The sequence below is a fragment of the Pangasianodon hypophthalmus genome, chromosome 9 (genome assembly GCF_027358585.1).
Source record: "Pangasianodon hypophthalmus isolate fPanHyp1 chromosome 9, fPanHyp1.pri, whole genome shotgun sequence".
Taxonomy (NCBI): domain Eukaryota; kingdom Metazoa; phylum Chordata; class Actinopteri; order Siluriformes; family Pangasiidae; genus Pangasianodon; species Pangasianodon hypophthalmus.
Window position 1 is genome coordinate 28,323,485 of NC_069718.1, and position 19,568 is coordinate 28,343,052.

General features: G+C 39.1%; 1 protein-coding gene and 1 long non-coding RNA gene across 2 annotated transcripts; both read right to left on the bottom strand.

Moving 5' to 3' along the window:
• Positions 1–3,966: 3,966 nt before the first annotated feature.
• LOC117597970 (uncharacterized) lies at positions 3,967–6,248 on the bottom strand. Its single transcript, XR_004578711.2, has 3 exons — positions 5,959–6,248; positions 5,705–5,862; positions 3,967–5,614 (listed from the first exon to the last, which is right to left on the bottom strand). It is a non-coding gene; the product is annotated as an uncharacterized LOC117597970 (long non-coding RNA).
• Positions 6,249–15,862: 9,614 nt separating this feature from the next.
• LOC128318881 (uncharacterized protein K02A2.6-like) lies at positions 15,863–18,190 on the bottom strand. Its single transcript, XM_053237003.1, has one exon. The coding sequence runs from the start codon at positions 17,641–17,643 to the stop codon at positions 15,868–15,870; it is 1,776 nt and encodes a 591-aa protein (XP_053092978.1). The 5' UTR covers positions 17,644–18,190; the 3' UTR covers positions 15,863–15,867.
• Between the last annotated feature and the right edge of the window lie 1,378 nt (positions 18,191–19,568).

A 19,568-nucleotide genomic window follows, 5' to 3' on the forward strand; every position in this document is an offset into this window, starting at 1 on the left:
TGTGAATCTGCAGATTTTCTCCAGATAAATGAAATCCTCCAGGAGATGAACCCAGAAAAGCCATTATTGACATGGAGACAAGTTCAGTACGGATCTACTCCACAGTAACAGCGTTTTACTGCCATTAACATGCTGTACACTACACTCACCAGTCACTTTATTAGGAACACCCGCTCATTCATCTCATTATCCAATCAGCCAATCACGTGTCAGCAGAAAAGAGCCTAATTTAACACCACTAGGTAACCCAATTAACACTGATGAAAGAATTCCAGCAGAGTCACAACTGAATGATGGGAAAAGCCCGGGACCTGATGGCTTACAGTCAGTTTTACAAAGTGTGTATTAGTGAAAGAGCAGATTTACTAGCAGCTCTATATACAATGAAGTTCTACAAACAGGTGCTTTAAATAAATCCACGATGCTAAAGTTCTTCTACAAGAAATGAGAAGTTGAGATAAAGGTCAGTGGTGATTAGAGAGCTGAGTTTGAAGAACACAGAGGAGGGAAAGTGCAGCTGCAGCTCTTTACGTGATTGCAATCAGTCCTCTTCTACACAACATTCAACCCCATTCAAGAGAACAAGGAGGACGAACCTCCACACAAAGAAATAAACACATCTGCTTATGCGGACCAGAGAACCGTTTTTATAAAGAACCAAAAGGAACTGGATGGAATAACAAGTGTCCTGAACACAACTGGCCGTAACTGTCAACCCTCCCGTTTTTCCCGGGATTCTCCCGTATTTTACCATTCTATCCCGCTATCATCCCGTTTAAATATTTTCCCGTATTTTTAATCTTTCTATTAAAAAAAATCCCACTGGGTATAATTGATATGTTTGCTACAACCCCTGGCAAAAATTATGGAATCACCACACTTAGAGGATGTTCACCCAGCTTGTATACTTTATAGCAAACAAACAAATCACAGATATGACACAAAAAAAGGTTTTGTTCAATAGCTTAACATTCTGGCTTTGTGAAACATACATCAAAAAATTCAATGACATTTTTTTTAATTAATGGCATGTCTTTTTCCACATTAAGTAGAGGAAAAAATTATGGAATCCCTCAATGTTGAGGAAAAAATTATGGAATCATCTTTTAATTTCCATTTCTAAAACAAATACCGGGACAAGTCTAAATAAAATGCTAATAAGTCAGCAGTTAAAAGGGAACTTAACGGGCTGTTGGACTTGGCTAATTGAAAGGAAACATGGCTCCAACAAGAGAATTGTCAGTTGAAACAATGGATAGGATTATAAAACTCCTTCAACAAGGAATTTCAACATGGAGTGTGGCCAAAGAAGTTGGTTGCTCCCAGTCAGCTGTGTCTAAAATTTGGTGCAAGTATAAACTTAATGGGAAGGTTATAAAAGGTAAACATACAGGCAGACTAAGGAAGACGTCAAAGCATCAGGATAGAAAACTCAAAGCAATATGCCTTGAAAATAGAAAATGCACAACAAAACAAATGAAAAACAAATGGGCGGAAACAAGAGTCAATGTTTGTGACAGAACTGTAAGAAACCGGCTGAATGAAATGGGATTTACATATAGAAAAGCCAAACAAAAACCAGCACTAACACCAAAACAGAAGAAAACAAGGTTACAGTGGGCTAAGGAGAAGCAATCATGGAGTGTGGATGATTGGATGAAAGTGAAATTCAGTGATGAATCATGAATCTGCATTGGCCAAGGAGATGATGCTGGAACCTTTGTCTGGTGCCGTTCTAACGAAACATATGAAGATGACTGCCTGAAGAAAACAATCAGATTTCCCAACTCATTTATGATATGGGGTTGCATGTCAGGTAAAGGACCAGGGGAGATGGCAGTCATTACCTCAGCAGTCAATGCACAGTTGTACAGTGAAATTTTGGACACTTTTCTCATTCCATCCATAGAAAATATGTTTGGTTATGATCAAGTAATTTTTCAGGATGACAATGCATCTTGCCACAGAGCAAACAGTTTTAAAGCTCTTTTTAAAAGTCCGGATCTCAATCCAATTGAAAATTTATGGTGGAAATTAAAAAAACTGGTCTATGATAAGGCTCCATCCTGCAAAGCTGATCTGTCAACTGCTATTCGAGAAAGTTGGAACCAGATTGATGGGGAATGTTGTTTTTCATTAGTGAGGTCTATGCCTCAAAGAATAAAAGCCAGAGGAGCAACAAAGTACTAATTGTGTTTTTTTTTTGTTGATGATTCCATATTTTTTCCTCTACTTGATTTGGAAAATGACATGCCATTAATAAAAAAAAATGTCAGTGAATTTTTTTTATGTATGTTTCACAAAGCCAGAATGTTAAGCTATTGAACAAAACCTTTTTTGTATCATATCTGTGATTTGTTTGTTTGCTATAAAGTAAAAAAGCTGGGTGAATATCCTCTAAGTGTGGTGATTCCATAATTTTTGCCAGGGGTTGTACATTCGCAGTTGGATTTCCCTTATTTTCAAATCCCAATGTTGACAGATATGCAACTGGCAAATAAAGGAACAAGAAATTACATCTGAAATTGAAACTCTAGTCTTTCTGTATTATTATTATTATTATTTTCAGTTCCTCTTCTTATTTTCAGTGACTTGATCACTGCAACCTGTAATCAAACTAACTCCAAAGCTGTGTCCTCTAAATCCTGTGTGTAAAGCCCAGTTTCCCAGCCCTTATCTAACACATGGCAGTGTTTTATCTGCTTTCTCTACAACCCCCGCCTCAGCTCGTGCAGGCCGCTTTGCTTCATTCCAGCTGATGACTGGAATCAGGGGAGTTTGGGGCAGCTTCTGATTGAACATCCTCGGGAGTCTAATGAGGCCTCTCTATAATAGCTTTCTTACCAGTTCAACTCCAACTTCATCAGCACCCTAATAAAGCACTGCATGTTAGTTTTGTTCAGGGTCACTATCTAAACTGAGAGTCTATTCACAAGCACTAGCACTACTACACTTCACATTCAATATTTCCTTCTCTAATGTTTAGGGTTCCTAATAAAACTGCCATATTCAATCATGAGCACCAGAAGTCATGTTCAGTCTCATCACTGCTTCAGTGGAACTTCATATGTTCCGTACGTGGCCTCAGCTATTTCACTCGACAATCTCCACAACTAGGGAAGAAGATTACACAGATAAAGCCAATATATACCTTATTACAGTAAAACATAAAGGGAAAAAGGGAGGGGAGGAGGCGGGAGCATTCACTAACATTTCTCTAATATTTCTCTAACAGTTCTCTCCACTCTCCCCCGGCTAACTACTACAAGTGTAGACTTATAAACACCTCCATAAAATACTTCATAACAGAATAGTGATTGTTGGAAATTGCAGTTCCTGGGTTTGGCCACACGAGGGCAGTCAAGCTCCATCCAGCACAACACGCAGCGCCGCCTCAAACAGCCGGTAGGCCTTGTGTCCTTCCCACAGACACAGAGCTCATCAGCCTTATTACTGTGCACTGGATTATTCTGCCATAACAACTCCAACACACGCCTCTTCTCTACTGTTTACTATTATTATTAGTAGTAGTAGTAGTAGTAGTATTTTATTTTCTATCCCTTTTTTAAGAACATATCTTCATGCCTCTCAGCACTTGACATGGAAATGTTAAAAAAGGTTTATATTTACTTTTTATATCCGGATATCTGTAACAACTGGTTTGTGACAAAAAGTCCTTTGTTAAAAACGCTATATAATGAAATAAACGAGTGAATGAATGAATAAATAAATAAAATTAAAATGCCGGTCTTGCATTTTTAAATCAAACTTTATTGAATAATTCACAATTTGTTACAATAAATCTTCAACATTCGCAATTGTTACAATAACTCTTGAACATTTACATAGTTTAAATATTTCACAATTTGTTACAGTAATTCTTCAACATTACTAACTTTTAAATATACAAAAATAACTATTTACAACATAGTCCAATCCTATTATTATATCTACATAGTTATTTCCCTTAAATATTTACAGAGATCATATTTTTAATAAAGACCATGGAGATTTATTTTTAGATCTTCGCTCCATTGTCCTTTGTCTTTTTAGTTCATTTAAGATTAGTTTAAAAAGCGTCTCAGCTGGGAGATGGCATTGCTTACTGATCATTGTGCACCTTGTTTTCCACATTTTATACCTAACAATCCACATTATAATCCAATAAAAATCTTTTATATTTTTGGCTATCTCACATATTCCATACATTATTGTCTTTTCATTTATGTTCATATTCAGCCCTAGATTTTTTATTTTTTTTGCCATATCTCAGCTGAGTGTGAGCAATTTCACTGTAAAATGTCATAGGTTGACTTTCCTTAGAAAAAGCAAGGAAACTGATTGCCTTAAAATTTCCAAGTAAAGTAGCGCATTAATTTTTAGTTGGTAAAACTTAACTCAATTTGCATATAAAACTTGTTTATCAAGTCTAATTAAGTATTGATGACTCAAAATCATTATTTCACATTATTACCAAAACATTGGGAAACTGATTGCCTTAAAATTTTCAAGTAAGCTGAACTACAAAAATTAATTTAAGACAAAAAGCAACAACTAAACTCTAGCAAAACATTATTTATTTTTCTTCAATTGTCTTCAGGCACTACAATGTACCAAACACTGCCATTCAGACATTCCTAAATGCCAAACATTATTCTTCAATGTAACATTAACAATTCTTTACACAACTCAAATGTGCAGTGCAACTAAAAACAATCTTTCTTTTACAGTATAATACAAGTGCATTGCGACTAATTACGACTGACGAGTGACTGTTTCAAACACAACACCCAAGAATCCTGACTTTTGTGCAACCACAAGCTTAACACAATCTCACACAGCATTCACTTCCATCAGCAGAAGGTTTTTAAGTGACTGTTTTGGTTTCAGGGATTTATGTCCAAGGGAAAGAAACACTCTGAATAAAATCAAAGATGTTCTTTAGTTGTGGAGGATTCTCCAAATTTAGTGCATATATCAGCCCAAAAAGCGGCACATGGCATGTGGAAGATTTTCAGGATCATCCATCGCTATGGCTCCTTCTAGAATAATTGCTCTGTGCGAAGCCTCCAGATGCAGTGCTTGTGGAGAATCCTGGCTGTCTTCAGGTATCACGGTCAGAAATGTGGAGTGTGTCCCAATCACAGTCCTAATAAAAAACAGAAATATTACAATCCTAGTTACATTAAAAATCCAAACCTCACAAATGTATGTGTCATTTAAAGATCCAGGACCATCACCTTCTTTATGTACAACTAATGGAGATAAATAAAGGTTGTGAATCAAAATATCGTGTTAAATTTATATTCAAAACAGTGAACTGTACAATGAAGGTGGAACTTGCATACAACAAAATGTACAAGGGCCTGAGTTCAAAAAGAAATGAAAAAGAAAACTTCAAAAGCAGAGTTTGTGCTTCTGGTCCAAGCTAAGAGAGTTAAGTGTACAGAGTTCAATGAGGCATGCCTATATGTGGTTATATGTGTGTGGGCATTATTTGGAATGAAATGTAGGATACTTTCCAAATGTGTTTGAAAAAAGTCAGTGGTTTCTTCTCCAGAATGAGAGGAAGGCCACGGAGAACTGCTGTGTGCTTAGCAGTGATGTCAGTGCTCTGAAAAAATTATAACACAGAATCAATTAAAAGTTGAGCTAAAACAGTAACAGAATTTAGTTTGCAAGAAAGAAACACTGACAAGCTTACCATAGATTTAATTTGCTCAAAGATCTCAGAAAGTCTCTTTCCAACTGCCCCTTCTTTGATTCAGAAATTTCCAGAAAACGAGCTGTATGTTGATCAAGTGTTGAAAAGAAATCTTGCTTGAGGCTTTTTCTTGTGAAGCGATTAAACTCTGCAATGATCTATGAAAGGAAAAAGAAAAATTTAAGATCTATTGGGTTTTTAGTTAGTGTTAAAGGAAAACTCCACCCAAAAATGAAAATTCTCTCATCATTTACTCAGCCTCATGCCATCCCAGATGTATATGACTATCTTTCTTCAGATGAACTTAAATGAAGATTTTTAGAAAAATTATCCATCTCTGTAAGTCCATATAATACAAGCGAATGAGCTCCAGAAAGTTCATACAGCCATCATGTAATCCATACGACCCCAGTGGATGAATCAGTGTCTTCTGGAGCCAAACGATAAGTGTGTGTAAGAAAAATACTCATGTTTTAAACTTTAACTATAAAACAAAGCTTCCGGTCAAGTGTCTCACGCGCGTTCACGTGAGGGTCGAGTTCACGCTTGATGTAAACGGAAGCGCGTTGTGAAGGTCATGCAGGAAGTGACGTGTATAAGCACAGAGGACCGTCACCTCTCGCGCGAGCTTCACAACACGCTTACATTTACATTTTCTCATTCTTCCTTCTCAAAACTAAAATGTGAACAGAAAAAAATAATCATGTCCTACTAAAGATGTCTTTAATATTTTTAATCTTTTTTTTAACACTCTGCATGAACGTGTTTGTCTTCCCTGTGTCTTTGCGCCCCCTGCCGGTCACCTTCGCTAATGTTGGCGAGGTAAAGTAGTTTCTTAGTTAAAATAGAGCTTTATGATTTTCATTTTTTCTGTTTTTTCTCCCATATGGAATAAACGGAGGATACATGGATTCTAGCAAATGTTAAACTGCTCATTTCCATCAGCACAAACCAGCTATTTGATTATAATCCCACCACATCCAATGTCACTGTGTAACGCTAACTCATTTAATATGACTTACACGGTTGATTAATGTAAACTGACCAATTAACCAATTAAGCAATTAAAAACTAGGACAAACAATATGCTTTTCCACTCAGCTTCCAAATCGACTCCACCTACAGGTAGAACTGCGCATGACCCCCACAACTTTTCAGAATCCTCATTATTTTAAGTAGAGGTTAATTGAATTTGTAGAGTTTAATAAAACAAAGTTTAAAAAGTTGTCATTGCTTAGTTACACTCAGTAAGGTCAACAAACTTATTCAAAACAAGCTATAGTCACTTCATTTTATTAGTAAGATCATCAGTAACATTTTCCAGTGGTCTATTGTCTCATCCTCATCACAATCATGAACAGGACATTTTTTCTTTGTTCCAAAACAGCTCCATTTCACCTCACATCTAACTGCGACTCTACCCCACTGACCAGCCCCATGACGTCACGCCCATTTTCACACATGCCTTTGCTCTTCATATTTCTGATCCATTGCCTAAAAACCTCCCCATATTCATCCTCGTTTATTTCCTCAGATATGGATTTGTTAGCTAATTTGTCCCAGTCTATTTGTAAGTGTTTATATTTGTGTTTAAAATGGCCGTATATTAATTTGTAAGAAGGAGTTAGTGTCTGGCTCTGCCTGCTTTTTTCTGCCATGTTCTTATGTCCCCTATCCAATCTGCTCTTCTTTTTATAGCTTGTGTGATATTTGGACAGAAGGATCCTTTAATTGAAGCCCTATGTCGATGGCCCCAAGTCCAGCAGAAGCTGTAGGTTTGTATAAAAGCTCCCGGTTCGTTACTTCCCTGTTATTGCCCCAGATAAAGCCAACGCAAAGCTTGTTTCATTTCATTCCGCATTTATTGTCGGGAGGGAAAATGGCAGCTAAAAACATCAGTTTACATCATATGAAGGTCTTGCTTATTTGAATCCTAGTTTTATAATTCAGCAGCTTGTGTGTGTGTGTGTGTGTGTGTGTGAGAGAGAGAGAGAGAGAGAGAGAAAGCGCATGAAAACAGACAGAAGGGAAAATAGACATACAAACGAACAAAACTATAAACAGCGATATAGAGAAATATAAATTCTTACTAGTTTGCCCATATGTTCATGTTATTCCTACAGCCTCTGTCACCGTTTTGGGATCAGGATTATAAGAGCCATGTAAATATTCATGTGTGATGTCATGTGACTGTGGGAAAATCTGGGCGTGTCATTAATTATTTGAGAGTTAAAGCACCTGGGAGTGGGAGGGGTTGGCAGGAAGGAAGGGGGTGAGTGTGGGAGCACACATTTGTTTGTTGACCGTAAATTCATTCAAAGTTTTTGCCTTGATTCAAATGATCTCCCGATGCTTCAGGAAATGTTGATGCCTCAGTGTTAAGTATTCGGAGGAGAAAATAAACTTCAAGATGCAAATGTAATGGATGATTGACGTGTCACAAGTTATTCCCGCATTCAGCTCCTGCGGCTTTGGTTGGCTTTTAGGCCGCTACAGTTTAGTCAACAAACAAATATGTTGTTGGATGAATGAATGGATTTTGGATTATGCAAGGAGACCCGAACGCTTCTGCAACTGGAATTAAGAGCAGCGCTGATGGAGCATATGGATCTACTCACACTCGTTCATGAGAAGGATTACTGCATGATTGGATTTTCGGAACAACAGGATCGATGATTTTGGATATGTTTGCTAACATCGAATCGGTAGTACATGGACTGTAATTTTTTCTTTGCTTGTGTTTGCGGATGATTTGAAATGGCTTGGCGGTTTTGTTGCTGTTGGTTTGCTGTTGATCTAGCGCTGTTGGTGTGTTTAAGCCGTTGTTTGGGCTTTGGTGAGAGTGTGTGAGTTGAGGAGCGTCTTTGACGTGCTTTGTTACAAAGTGTTTGCGTGTTTCGGATTGTGCTCGCGTGTTTTGAATAGACGCGCTGAGATGCGCAGGCTGTAATCATGAGTGAAACTGAATCTAGTGCGGATGTTGAACCTGAACAGGAGGAATGTAAAAGAAAAGTTCAGCTTACCGCAAAGGCTTTGGCTAATAAAATTGAGCAACTTCAGAAAGAAGGAAAAAGAAATGGGAATGTGATTAAAAGTTCTATACCGGCCATCAAAGAACTCATGCAAAGAAATGAGAATATTTCAGCTGTTCGCTCTGAACTTGAAAGCTTGAGGCAAGTTTTTGAAGAGGCAATCAAACTTCATGATTCTGTGATCCCATTATTACCCGGTGATGAGCAAACCAAACAGAATGATTGGTTCTCAAGTGTAAATATAAATACATTGACACCTTTATAAAAGACACAAAGCAGTGGATAAGTGGAATTGAGAGCTCAGATGATAATGCTCAAGATCAACCACTGGAATCAGCTGGGTATCTTCTAGATGGTTCAAGAGACCAAAATATGTCCAAAATTTCCATGCATGATCAAGATGATAAATCCAAGTGACAGCATTTCTAATGTTGGAAGTAAAGGATCAAGTGAACGAAGCTCCACCTCAAGACATTCAACAACATCATCAACCTCTTCAGCACGCATTAAGGCAGAGGCCGATATAGCAGCTCTGTTGGTACGTCAAAATTTAATGAAGGAAAAACACTCTATTGAGGAAAAAGAACAAAACATAAGAAAACAAAGAGGAATTTGGGTTGCGAATGGAAATTGCTGCAACTATGGCAAAAGTGAAAGTACTTAAGGGCTCCAGTGTGCATTGTGTTAAAAGTGATGTGACACATCATTCTGATGGAATGAATTCTTATGTTGATAAAGGACAACAGACCACCCAGACACTTAATGCCAATGCAAAATCATTTATTCCAACTCAACAAATGGTTTCTTCAGGTGCAAAGGCAAACAAGGGGAACATTTCTCAAGCCATTTACCCCCAGACAATTCCAAACTCAAGTCAGCGTGGTAACGTGAACGTAAGTGCCCAGTATGGAAGCAGTGCCAGTGACGGTTCAGGAAATAATGATCAAATTCTCCATATCACGGATAAACAAAATGAAATTACATCTTTACTGGTTCAGCAACAGTGTCTGTAATCTTTGCCTAAAAGGGAAATTCAGATGTTTGATGGCAACCCTCTGCAATATCACTCCTTTATGAAATCCTTTGGTGTGGAGAGTAAAACTGAAAGCCCTAGTGATCGCTTATATTTTCTTCAACATTACACCAAGGGTCATCCAAGAGAGATTATAAAGTGTTGCCAGCATATGTCTACTGATCTTGGGTGTTTAACGGCCAAAGCTTTACTACAAGAGCATTTTAGCGACCAGTATAAAATTGCATCTGCCTATATGGAAAAGGCTCTTTCATGGGCAAATATCAAAAGTGAAGCTTTACAAGATTATAGTTTGTTCCTAAGAAGCTGTTGTAACTCCATGGAAAATATTCAGTATTTGCGTGAGATGGATATGTTGTATGTAGTGAAAAAATTACCATGCAAATTAAGGGAAAAATGGAGATCATTTTCGGGTGCCGAAAGATGATGCAGACTTGTTGAGATTTCTTTGGTGGCTTGATGGTGACCTCACTCAAGATATGGTAGAATATCGTATGGTCGTGCACCTCTTTGGAGCTACTTCGTCATCCAGTTGTGCAAACTTTGCCCTCAGAAGGTGCACAGAAGATGGCAACAAAGACTTCAGCAAAGAAGTAATTGATGCAACCTTGCATTGTTTTTATGTAGATGACTGTCTTGTCTCTGTAGATTCAGAGGTAAAGCTGTTTCTCTGTATCATGACCTCGTAGCTATTTGTGCAAAGGGGGGTTTCACATTGATGAAATGGATAAGTAACAGTCGAGATGTGCTGGTAAAAATCCCAGAGGAATTCAGAGCAAAAAATGTGAAGGATTTGGATCTGGGCCAAGACTTACTTCCCGTAGAGAGAGTGCTAGGTGTACAATGGTGGGTAACAATCTGATGCCTTCAAGTTCAAAATCGTGTTGCAGCAGAGGCCTTCAACCAGAAGAGGGATCCTTGCTACTGTGAGTTCTGCTTATGATCCCTTAGGAATTCTGTCTCCAGTGACTTTATATGCAAAAAAGATCTTACAAGACTTGTGCAGGAAGAATCTTGGCTGGGATGATATTATTCCTGCTTCAAATGCTCAGGAGTGGATCAACTGGTTGGGTGGATTGCATGAGTTGGAGAGTTTCAAGATTGATAGATGCTTCAAACCTATGGGTTTCGGAGAGGTGAACACAGCACAGTTGCACCACTTTTCTGACGCAAGCTAAGATGGTTATGGAGTGGTTACTTATCTGCTTTTGCATGATAATAACTCACAAGTGCATGTTGCTTTTGTAACGGGGAAAGCTAGAGTAGCTCCTTTGAAGCCAGTGCCTATCCCTCGAATGGAACTTACTGCTGCAACATTGGCAAGTCAAATGGATTCATTGTGGAGAACAGAACTGTGTATGTGCCTTCAAGACTCTGTTTTCTGGACCGACAGTACCTCTGTACTGAAATATATCAGGAACGAAGTTTCCAGGTATCGAACTTTTGTTGCTAACAGAGTTTCAGAAATTCTTAAGGTATCTCAATCATCACAGTGGAGGTACGTGAGCACTGCAGTAAATCCAGCAGATATAGCTTCCAGAGGGTTGAGAGTGGAATCATTTCTGAAGAACAAAAGTTGGGTGTTCGGACCACAGTTTCTTCTTTTGCCTGAAAAGGAGTGGCCTGTTAATCCTAATGACCTGGGAGAATGTTCACCAGATGATCCAGAGGTAAAAAGAAGTGTCACTGTCAATTGTACAATTAGAGGAGGACATGGATGTTACGACGCACTTTATCCAATACTTCTCCTCTTCGAGCAGTTTAAAGAGGTCAGTAGCTTGGATTCTCAGTTTTAAGCGACTACTCCTAAATCTAAATCAGAAGAGGAAATCATTGAAAATGGCTTCAGCACAATCTGGCATGGATGAAAACCAACAAAGACAAAAACTGAAAGATGAAATGGAGAAGACAAAGGCTCAATGTGACAAAAGTGACACATTTATAAACTTCCAATTCTTGAAGATGGTGTTTTAAGAGTAGGGGGATGGTTGAGTAGGGCAGCTATGCCTGAAGAGGCAAAACATCCTGCTATACTTGCAAAGGACTTTCACATCTCCGGCATCATTCTTAAACATATACATGAAGAAGTGGGTCATGGTGGCCAAAATTATATGCTATCAAGTATTGGATACCTGGTGCTAGCGTAGCCATAAGGAAGATATTATCCAAGTGTGTGATCTGCAAATGTTTGCAGGCAGTGCCAGGGCATCAACAGATGGCAGACCTACCTCTGGATAGAGTTTCTCCAGATAAACCTCCATTCACTTATGTTGGAGTTGACTGTTTTGGACCCTTCGAAATTAAGAGCAGGAGAAGTATCGTGAAGAGATACGGCGTCATCTTCACATGTCTAGCCATTCGTGCTATTCATATTGAAGTGGTGCCATCACTGGAAACAGATTCCTTTATAAATGCATTGCAACAATTCATCGCAAGATGTGGACATGTCATAGAAATATGATCTGATAATGGTACAAGTTTTCTTGGAGCGGAGCATGAGTTGAGACAAGCTATTGAAGGCTGGAACCAATCTCAGATTAACAGCATACTTCTGCAGAAAGGAATCAAGTGGATTTTTAATCCTCTAACTGGTTCAGATCATAGAGGCACATGGGAAAGATTGATTAGGTTATTGATACAGTTCTATGTGAAGTTGAAGCAATCATTAATGAACGTCCCATTACTAAGGAATCTACTGACCCCAACGATTTGGAAGTACTGACACCTAATCATTTGTTGCTTTTAAAGACTGTACCATCATTACCACCAGGAATCTTTCAAAAGGAGGATATATATTCTCGTCGACGATGGAAACAAGTGCAGTATATATCGGATCTGTTTTGGAAACGATGGACAAAAGAGTATTTACCTCAGTTGCAAGAGCGACAGAAGTGGTCAGCTTCAGCCCGAAACTTCATTCCAGGAGATATTGTACTTTTGGTTGATGATTCTGCACCCCGTACTTCATGGATAATTGGGAAAGTGATCCAAACCTTTCCAGATAAAAAAGGTTTTGTCCGCCAGGTGCGACTCAAGATTAAGACCAATTTTTTTAATAGACCAGACACGAAAATCTACCTTCTGCAGGAGGCAGATATTTGACATTTCCCTTGGAAAAAGATTTTTTTGGACTGGTCAATATAGACAGACACTGAACCTTCATAGACATTGATTTTACACATTGATATGATCAAGTTAATCACTCATTGACACTAAAGTATTAAGAGCTTTACATGGACTCCATCAAATGTTTTTGTAAATAGACAGACATTCACTGATGTAAAAAAAAAAAATTAATTATTGTATTTTGAGATTTTGAAGCAAATGTCTATGTCTCCTATGTGTATTTAGTGGATGTAATTTTTATTAAGATTATAATAATTAGGGGCTGGAGTATAGGAGCCATGTAAATATTCATGTGTCATGTCATGTGACTGTGGGAAAATCTGGGTGTGTCATTAATTATTTGAGAGTTAAAGCACCTGGGAGTGGGAGGGGTTGGCAGGAAGGAAGGGGGTGAGTGTGGGAGCACACATTTGTTTGTTGACCGTAAATTCATTCAAAGTTTTTGCCTTGATTCAAATGAACTCCCGATGCTTCAAGAAATGCTGATGCCTCAATGTTAAGTATTCGGTGGAGAAAATAAACTTCAAGATGCAAATGTAATGGATGATTGACATGTCACAAGTTTTTCCCGCATTCAGCTCCTGCGGCTTTGGTTGGCTTTTAGGCTGCTACAAGGAATGATGTTTTAGAAAGACTATCAGGAATCAAATCCACTAAAATCACCATCAGCCATCAAAGCATCATGTTATATAAGGCCGAGTTGAAGGAGAGCCATGTCAGTGCTCTTGATGTATTTGCACCGGTCGAGTGTTGTGTGTAGTATTTGAAATGGAGCCACTTTGAAACGTGCACTTCCTGTAATGTTTCTTGATCCAATAAAGAAACAGTGTTGTAACAAACTGATTTTTATTCTATTTTTCAGGACAGGAATAGAAGCCGCCACAACACAGCTTGACTTCTTCTTCGTAATTCCCAAACTCCACTGGTAGGTTTAACACTACTGACACCTAGTGGGTAGTTTAAGAACTTGCAAATACAAATACATTCTATCACCAAATCCCCTTTCCTTTAGAGGTAAAGAACCAGTTATTCCAAGCACTTATGTAAACTTATAGATTAAACAACCATTAAGCCAGCACTGTACAAATTATAAGACTTAATACAGCAAATTACAGTCTCAAGAATTATTTACATTGTGCGGTAATAATCAACATTACATTTCCTCTTTTTTTTCCATTTTAACTCAAATACTTATGTTATGCTTAAGCATTATTCACAGGTTAAGTCTATCAGGGGGCTTCACTGTGCGTTTTGATCTTCGCAGTACTGGTGAATGCATATCTGCAGCTGGTTCCTTGTCACCCAGCACTGGAAGTGTTTCAGATGTGTTTGGTGATACTGCACAGTCTGTGTCCTCTGTAGAAGTATCCACTAGTACTGTCTCTTTTGTTTTCAACAGACTCCTCCGATTTCTCCTCAGGATTTGACCATCCTCTGTCCTGACAGTGTAAGATCTTGGGTTCACCTCCTCCAGGACTGTGGCTCTTTTAGACCAGGTACTGTAATCCCCAAGTCTTACTATGTCATTATTGGAGAGTGGTTCTAGGCTTTTTGATGCCTTGTCATAATTTGCTTTTTGTCGCTGTTTCAGGTGCTGTTGTTTCCTTTTTAGGTATTTGTTCTTGTTTGGTGATGCTAAGCAAGGAAGTGTGGTTCGTAATCTGCGCCCCATCAGGATTTCCTCAGGAGACACACCATGTTCTAGTGGAGAAGCACGGTAATTGAGCAGAGCTAAATAAGGATCTGATCGACTGCTTTCTTGAGTAGTAACTTCACTACGTGTACTCCTTTCTCTGCTTTTCCATTCGACTGTGGATATAATGGGCTTGATGTCAAATGTTGAAACCCATACTCCTCAGCAAATTTCTGGAAGTCTTTGCTACTGTAGCATGGCCCATTATCGCTGCAAACCACCTGTGGAATGCCGTGTCTTGCGAAGATGGATTTCATATGTGTTACCACACCAGCAGCAGATGTACTGGGAAGCAACACTATCTCTGGATAGTTTGACAGGTAGTCTATCACAAGCAAGTAGTTCTGTCCATCCAGGAAAAATAAGTCAATCCCAACTTTCTGCCATGGTTCATCTGGTGGATCAATGACAATCATTGGCTCCTTCTGTTGCTTAGCACGATGCTTCAAACAAGTATCACAGGTTGACAACATCCGGTCAATGTCAGCATTTATGCCGGGCCAATAGATTGCAGTTCTAGCCCTTCTTTTACATTTTTCTGCTCCAAGGTGCCCCTCATGCAGTCTTTTCAACATCTCTTGTCGCAGTGACTGAGGGATAACGATCCTATTCTGTCTCAGCAGAAGTCCCTTGACCACACTTAGCTCTGTTCTGATGTTGTAGTACTGGGCACATTCTCCTCTAGGCCAGCCATCATTCAGATGTATAATGACCTGCTGCAGACATCTGTCTTTCTCAGTCTCCACTGCAATTTGCTTGAGCTTTGCATCTGTGACTGAAAGAGTTTCAGCTACCATATTCACATGATGAATCACCTCAGCGTCTGTGGCGCTTTCAGCATGTTTTTCACTCTGTATTGCAGCTCTGGACAGAGCATCTGCCAGAACAATGTACTTTCCTTGAGTATAAACCAGCTCCAGGTCATACCTCTGCAGTCGCATCATCAGCCGCTGAATTCTTGGAGACATTTGATTCAGGATCTTTTTGATGATAGCAATTAATGGTTTGTGATCAGTCTCTGCCACAAATGTCGGTAACCCGTACACATATCTATGAAATCCACTCCATACACCAAGCCCAAAGCATTCTTTTTCTATCTGTGCGTATCGATACTCAGATGGAGTCATCGTTCTCGAGGCATATGCAACTGGCCTCCAACTGTCTCCCTCCGCCTGCAATAGAACTGCACCCAGTCCATCTTTGGATGCATCTGTAGATATCTTTGTCCTTTTTGATAGGTCAAAAAATATCAGCACAGGCTCTGAGGTGAGGAGAGTCTTTAATCGTCCCCATTCTTGATCAGCTGATGATCAGCTGTCCACTTGAAGTCCCCTTTGTCACGTAACAGTTCTCTCAAGTACACTGTTTTTGAAGACAAGTTTGGTATGAACTTTCCGACGAAGTTGATCATACCCATCACTCTTAGTACAGCCTTTCTGTCTGTGGGTCTGGGCATTTTGAGTATTGCCTGTACTTTACTCTTATCTGGTTCTACACCCCCTTCTGACAGCTTGTCTCCTAGAAACGTTATTTCCTTTGCTCCAAACTGACATTTGTCCTTATTCAATTTCAGCCCATACTTCCGTATTCTCTGTAGGACATCCATGAGCCTTTTGTTGTGCTGTTCCATTGTGAATCCCCACAATACAATGTCATCCACATAAACACGCACACCCTCGATGTCTTCAATTATGTGTTCCATGGCTCTGTGGAATACCTCGGGAGCTGAAGAAATACCGAACGGCATCCTCAAGAAGGAGTATCGGCCGAAGGGAGTGTTAAATGTGCAATACCTTGTACTGTCCTTATGTAATTTCAGCTGCCAAAAGCCCTGAGATGCATCCAGCTTTGTAAAGAACTTTGCCCCTGCCATCTCGCTTATGATTTCTTCTCGTGTCAGGATTTGATAATGTTCTCTTTGAATGTTGCCATTTAAGTCCTTTGGATCCATACACACACGTAGATCACCATTTGCTTTTTTCACGCACACCATTGAATTGACCCAGTCTGTAGGCTCTTCCACTTTTTCTATGACTCCCATTGATGTCATTCTTTCCAGCTCTTGCGTCAGCTTTTCACGAAGAGGTGCTGGAACCCCTCTTGGGGCATGGACTACTGGCTGTGCGTCTTTTTTCAACTGTATTTTGTAGGTAAATGGTAATTCTCCGAACCCTTCAAAAATGTCAGGAAACTGCTGCACTATATTTCCCACATTGTTCTGTGTTTCGCCATTATTTATTATGTATACTCTTTTTACCAGACCTAGGTCTTCACATGCCTTGTCTCCCAGCACAGAATCATGTCCACCTGGAACAACCACGAACATGAGGTGATGCTCTTTGTTTTTCATTTTTACCTTGAGTCTGCATGTTCCTTTTGTTGGGATGTTTTGTCCATTATAGGCCTTGAGTTGCACCGTTTTCTTATTTATATGTGGCTTGATTTTCATCGCTCTGACATCATGCTCTGAAATCAGATTGACTTTTGCTCCTGTGTCTAGCTTTAGTGACACAATTACTCCGTTTATTTCCAGAGCAGTCATCCACTTGTCCTGTGCAACACTATTCACATCAGTCTGCTCTGTTCTTTCCTGACTGGAATCGGCCTGCTCTACCATTCCAACAACGAATGTGTCACTGAGATCTGTTTCTTCCACCGTATGTACATGCTCCTTTCGACTCTGTCTCCCTTTGGAAAAGCATTGCTTGGCAAAATGATTCTGCCCTTTACATTTGGCACAGACTTTGCCGTAGGCCGGGCACTGTTTTGGCGGGTGTTTTCTGCCACATCTCTTACAGTTAAACAGTTCTTTCTCCTTTTGTTGTTTCACTTTACTCATTCCACATCTCTGCATCTTCTCTGTTACTGCAGCTACAGCTGAACTGTCACTTCCACTCGTCTTTGTGGTTTCATAGAAAGTTTTAACATGCTGAAGAGCAATCTCGCTGGCATGACATATCCGAACAGCTCCATTCAAGGTAAGCTCTGTCTCTCTCAAGAGCCTCTCCCTCACTTTTTTATCATTGATGCCAAACACAATTTGGTCATGAATCATTGAATCTTGCAACTGTCCGAAATTGCATGTCCTTGCTTTCAACTTCAAATCTATTAAGAAACTGTCAAAAGTCTCTCCCTGTTGCTGCAGATGAGAACGAAAAACATACCTTTCAAAAGTCTAATTTTTTTTCAGTGAGCAGTGTGAGTCAAACTTCTCAATTACCACATCGTATTTGCCTTTATCTTCGGCCTGTTCAAACACGAGCGTGTTAAACACCTCTATAGATTGAGGTCCCGCGATGGTGAGTAGCAGTGCAATTTTACGTGCATCCGACGCTCCATCAAGGCCCACTGCTTGCAGGTAGAGCGTAAGTCTTTGTTTAAATGTTCTCCATTCACAATCAGTATTCCCCGTCCAGTTCACAGCGTCAGGCGGTTTAACACTTTCCATGACGACTCTGGGTGGTGGTGATCACCACTCCTGGTACCATGTATGTTTCTTGATCCAATAAAGAAACAGTGTTGTAACAAACTGATTTTTATTCTATTTTTCAGGACAGGAATAGAAGCCGCCACAACACAGCTTGACTTCTTCTTCGTAATTCCCAAACTCCACTGGTAAGTTTAACACTACTGACACCTAGTGGTTAGTTTAAGAACTTGCAAATACAAATACATTCTATCACTACACTTCCTAAATCTGGCCACACGATGGCAGTCAAGATCCATCTACAACAACACACAGCGCTGCTTGAGGCGGTGCTGCGTGTTGTGCTGGATGGAGCCTGGCTGTCCTCGTGTGGCCAAACCCAGGAACTGCAATTTCCTATATTCATTATTCTGTTATTAAGTATTTTATGGCGGTGTTTATAAGTCCATACTTGTAGTAGTTAGCCAAGAGAGAGGGAAGAAATATTAGTGAATGCTCGCGCCCCCTCCACTCCTTTTTTTCCCTTTATGATAATTATTGTTTAATGTAATAATGGATATATTGCCTTTATCTCTGTAAATCTGTAATCTCTAAAACAGCTCCATTTAGCTCCACACTGTACTGCTAACCTGCCTACACTTATTAACCACATCACATCACAAATGTTTTCAGAAATATCTTTTGTGTTTGTTTTTAATACACTGCTCACTCTCAGTTACTGTAAGATGTTTATGTTTAAAATACCCCCATGTTCATGTTTATATTTTCTTATAAATACTTTTATATTCATTTTTTGAAAATATCCCACATTTCAGTGCTTGATCTCATTAAAACCTTTAAGTGTTTAATTTGTTTGACTTCTTTGGTTAATTCCTGAACAGCTTGTTTGTGTGTAAGACATGTTGTATTGAGTTTGCAGTAAGCTCTCTGCTCGTTTATGTTTAAGTTTATTCTCACTGAAACGGCTAAATGATCTGATTCAACTCAATACTCTGTTTTATAGTATAAAACTTTTGTCATATTAGAGACATGTATTTGATCTGTTCTACTTCTTGTTTTAGTGTCAATCCGTGTGAAGCCAAAGTCATGAGGAAATGTTTCTCTAAAGGTGTCCTTAAGTTCACATGGATCACATACATTCTGTAGAAGTTTGTAGAAGGTTTGGAAATGTATCTTTCTCATGTGTAGCTGTATTGAAATCACCACACAAAATGATACTGAAGCTGACATTGAAAACTTCATACAACTTGTGAAAAATCCTCATCTTTCCAGCTCTATCTGGTGGAGTGTCGTGATAATCAGCTCTCAGTAATCTTCCTGGAATCATTTCCCTGGACATAATCATTTGATCTTTAGAAAAAATACCCACTCCATCAGCACCGTCTTCTCTGATGGACATTATCACATTTCCACTGGTCCACTTTTTTTTCCACATTGTCTACATCAGTTTTATTTGTCAGTCTTAGTTCTTGATCATTATTATTTAACTTGCCTGAGATCTGGTTAAAGTTAGCATTCATCGCTGTTTAGCCTTATTTTTTAAAGATATATTT

What these genes read in the sequence shown, in the direction of transcription:
- LOC128318881 (XM_053237003.1), bottom strand. Translation starts at nt 17,643, where the DNA reads ATGATTCATGACCAAATTGTGTTTGGCATCAATGATAAAAAAGTGAGG.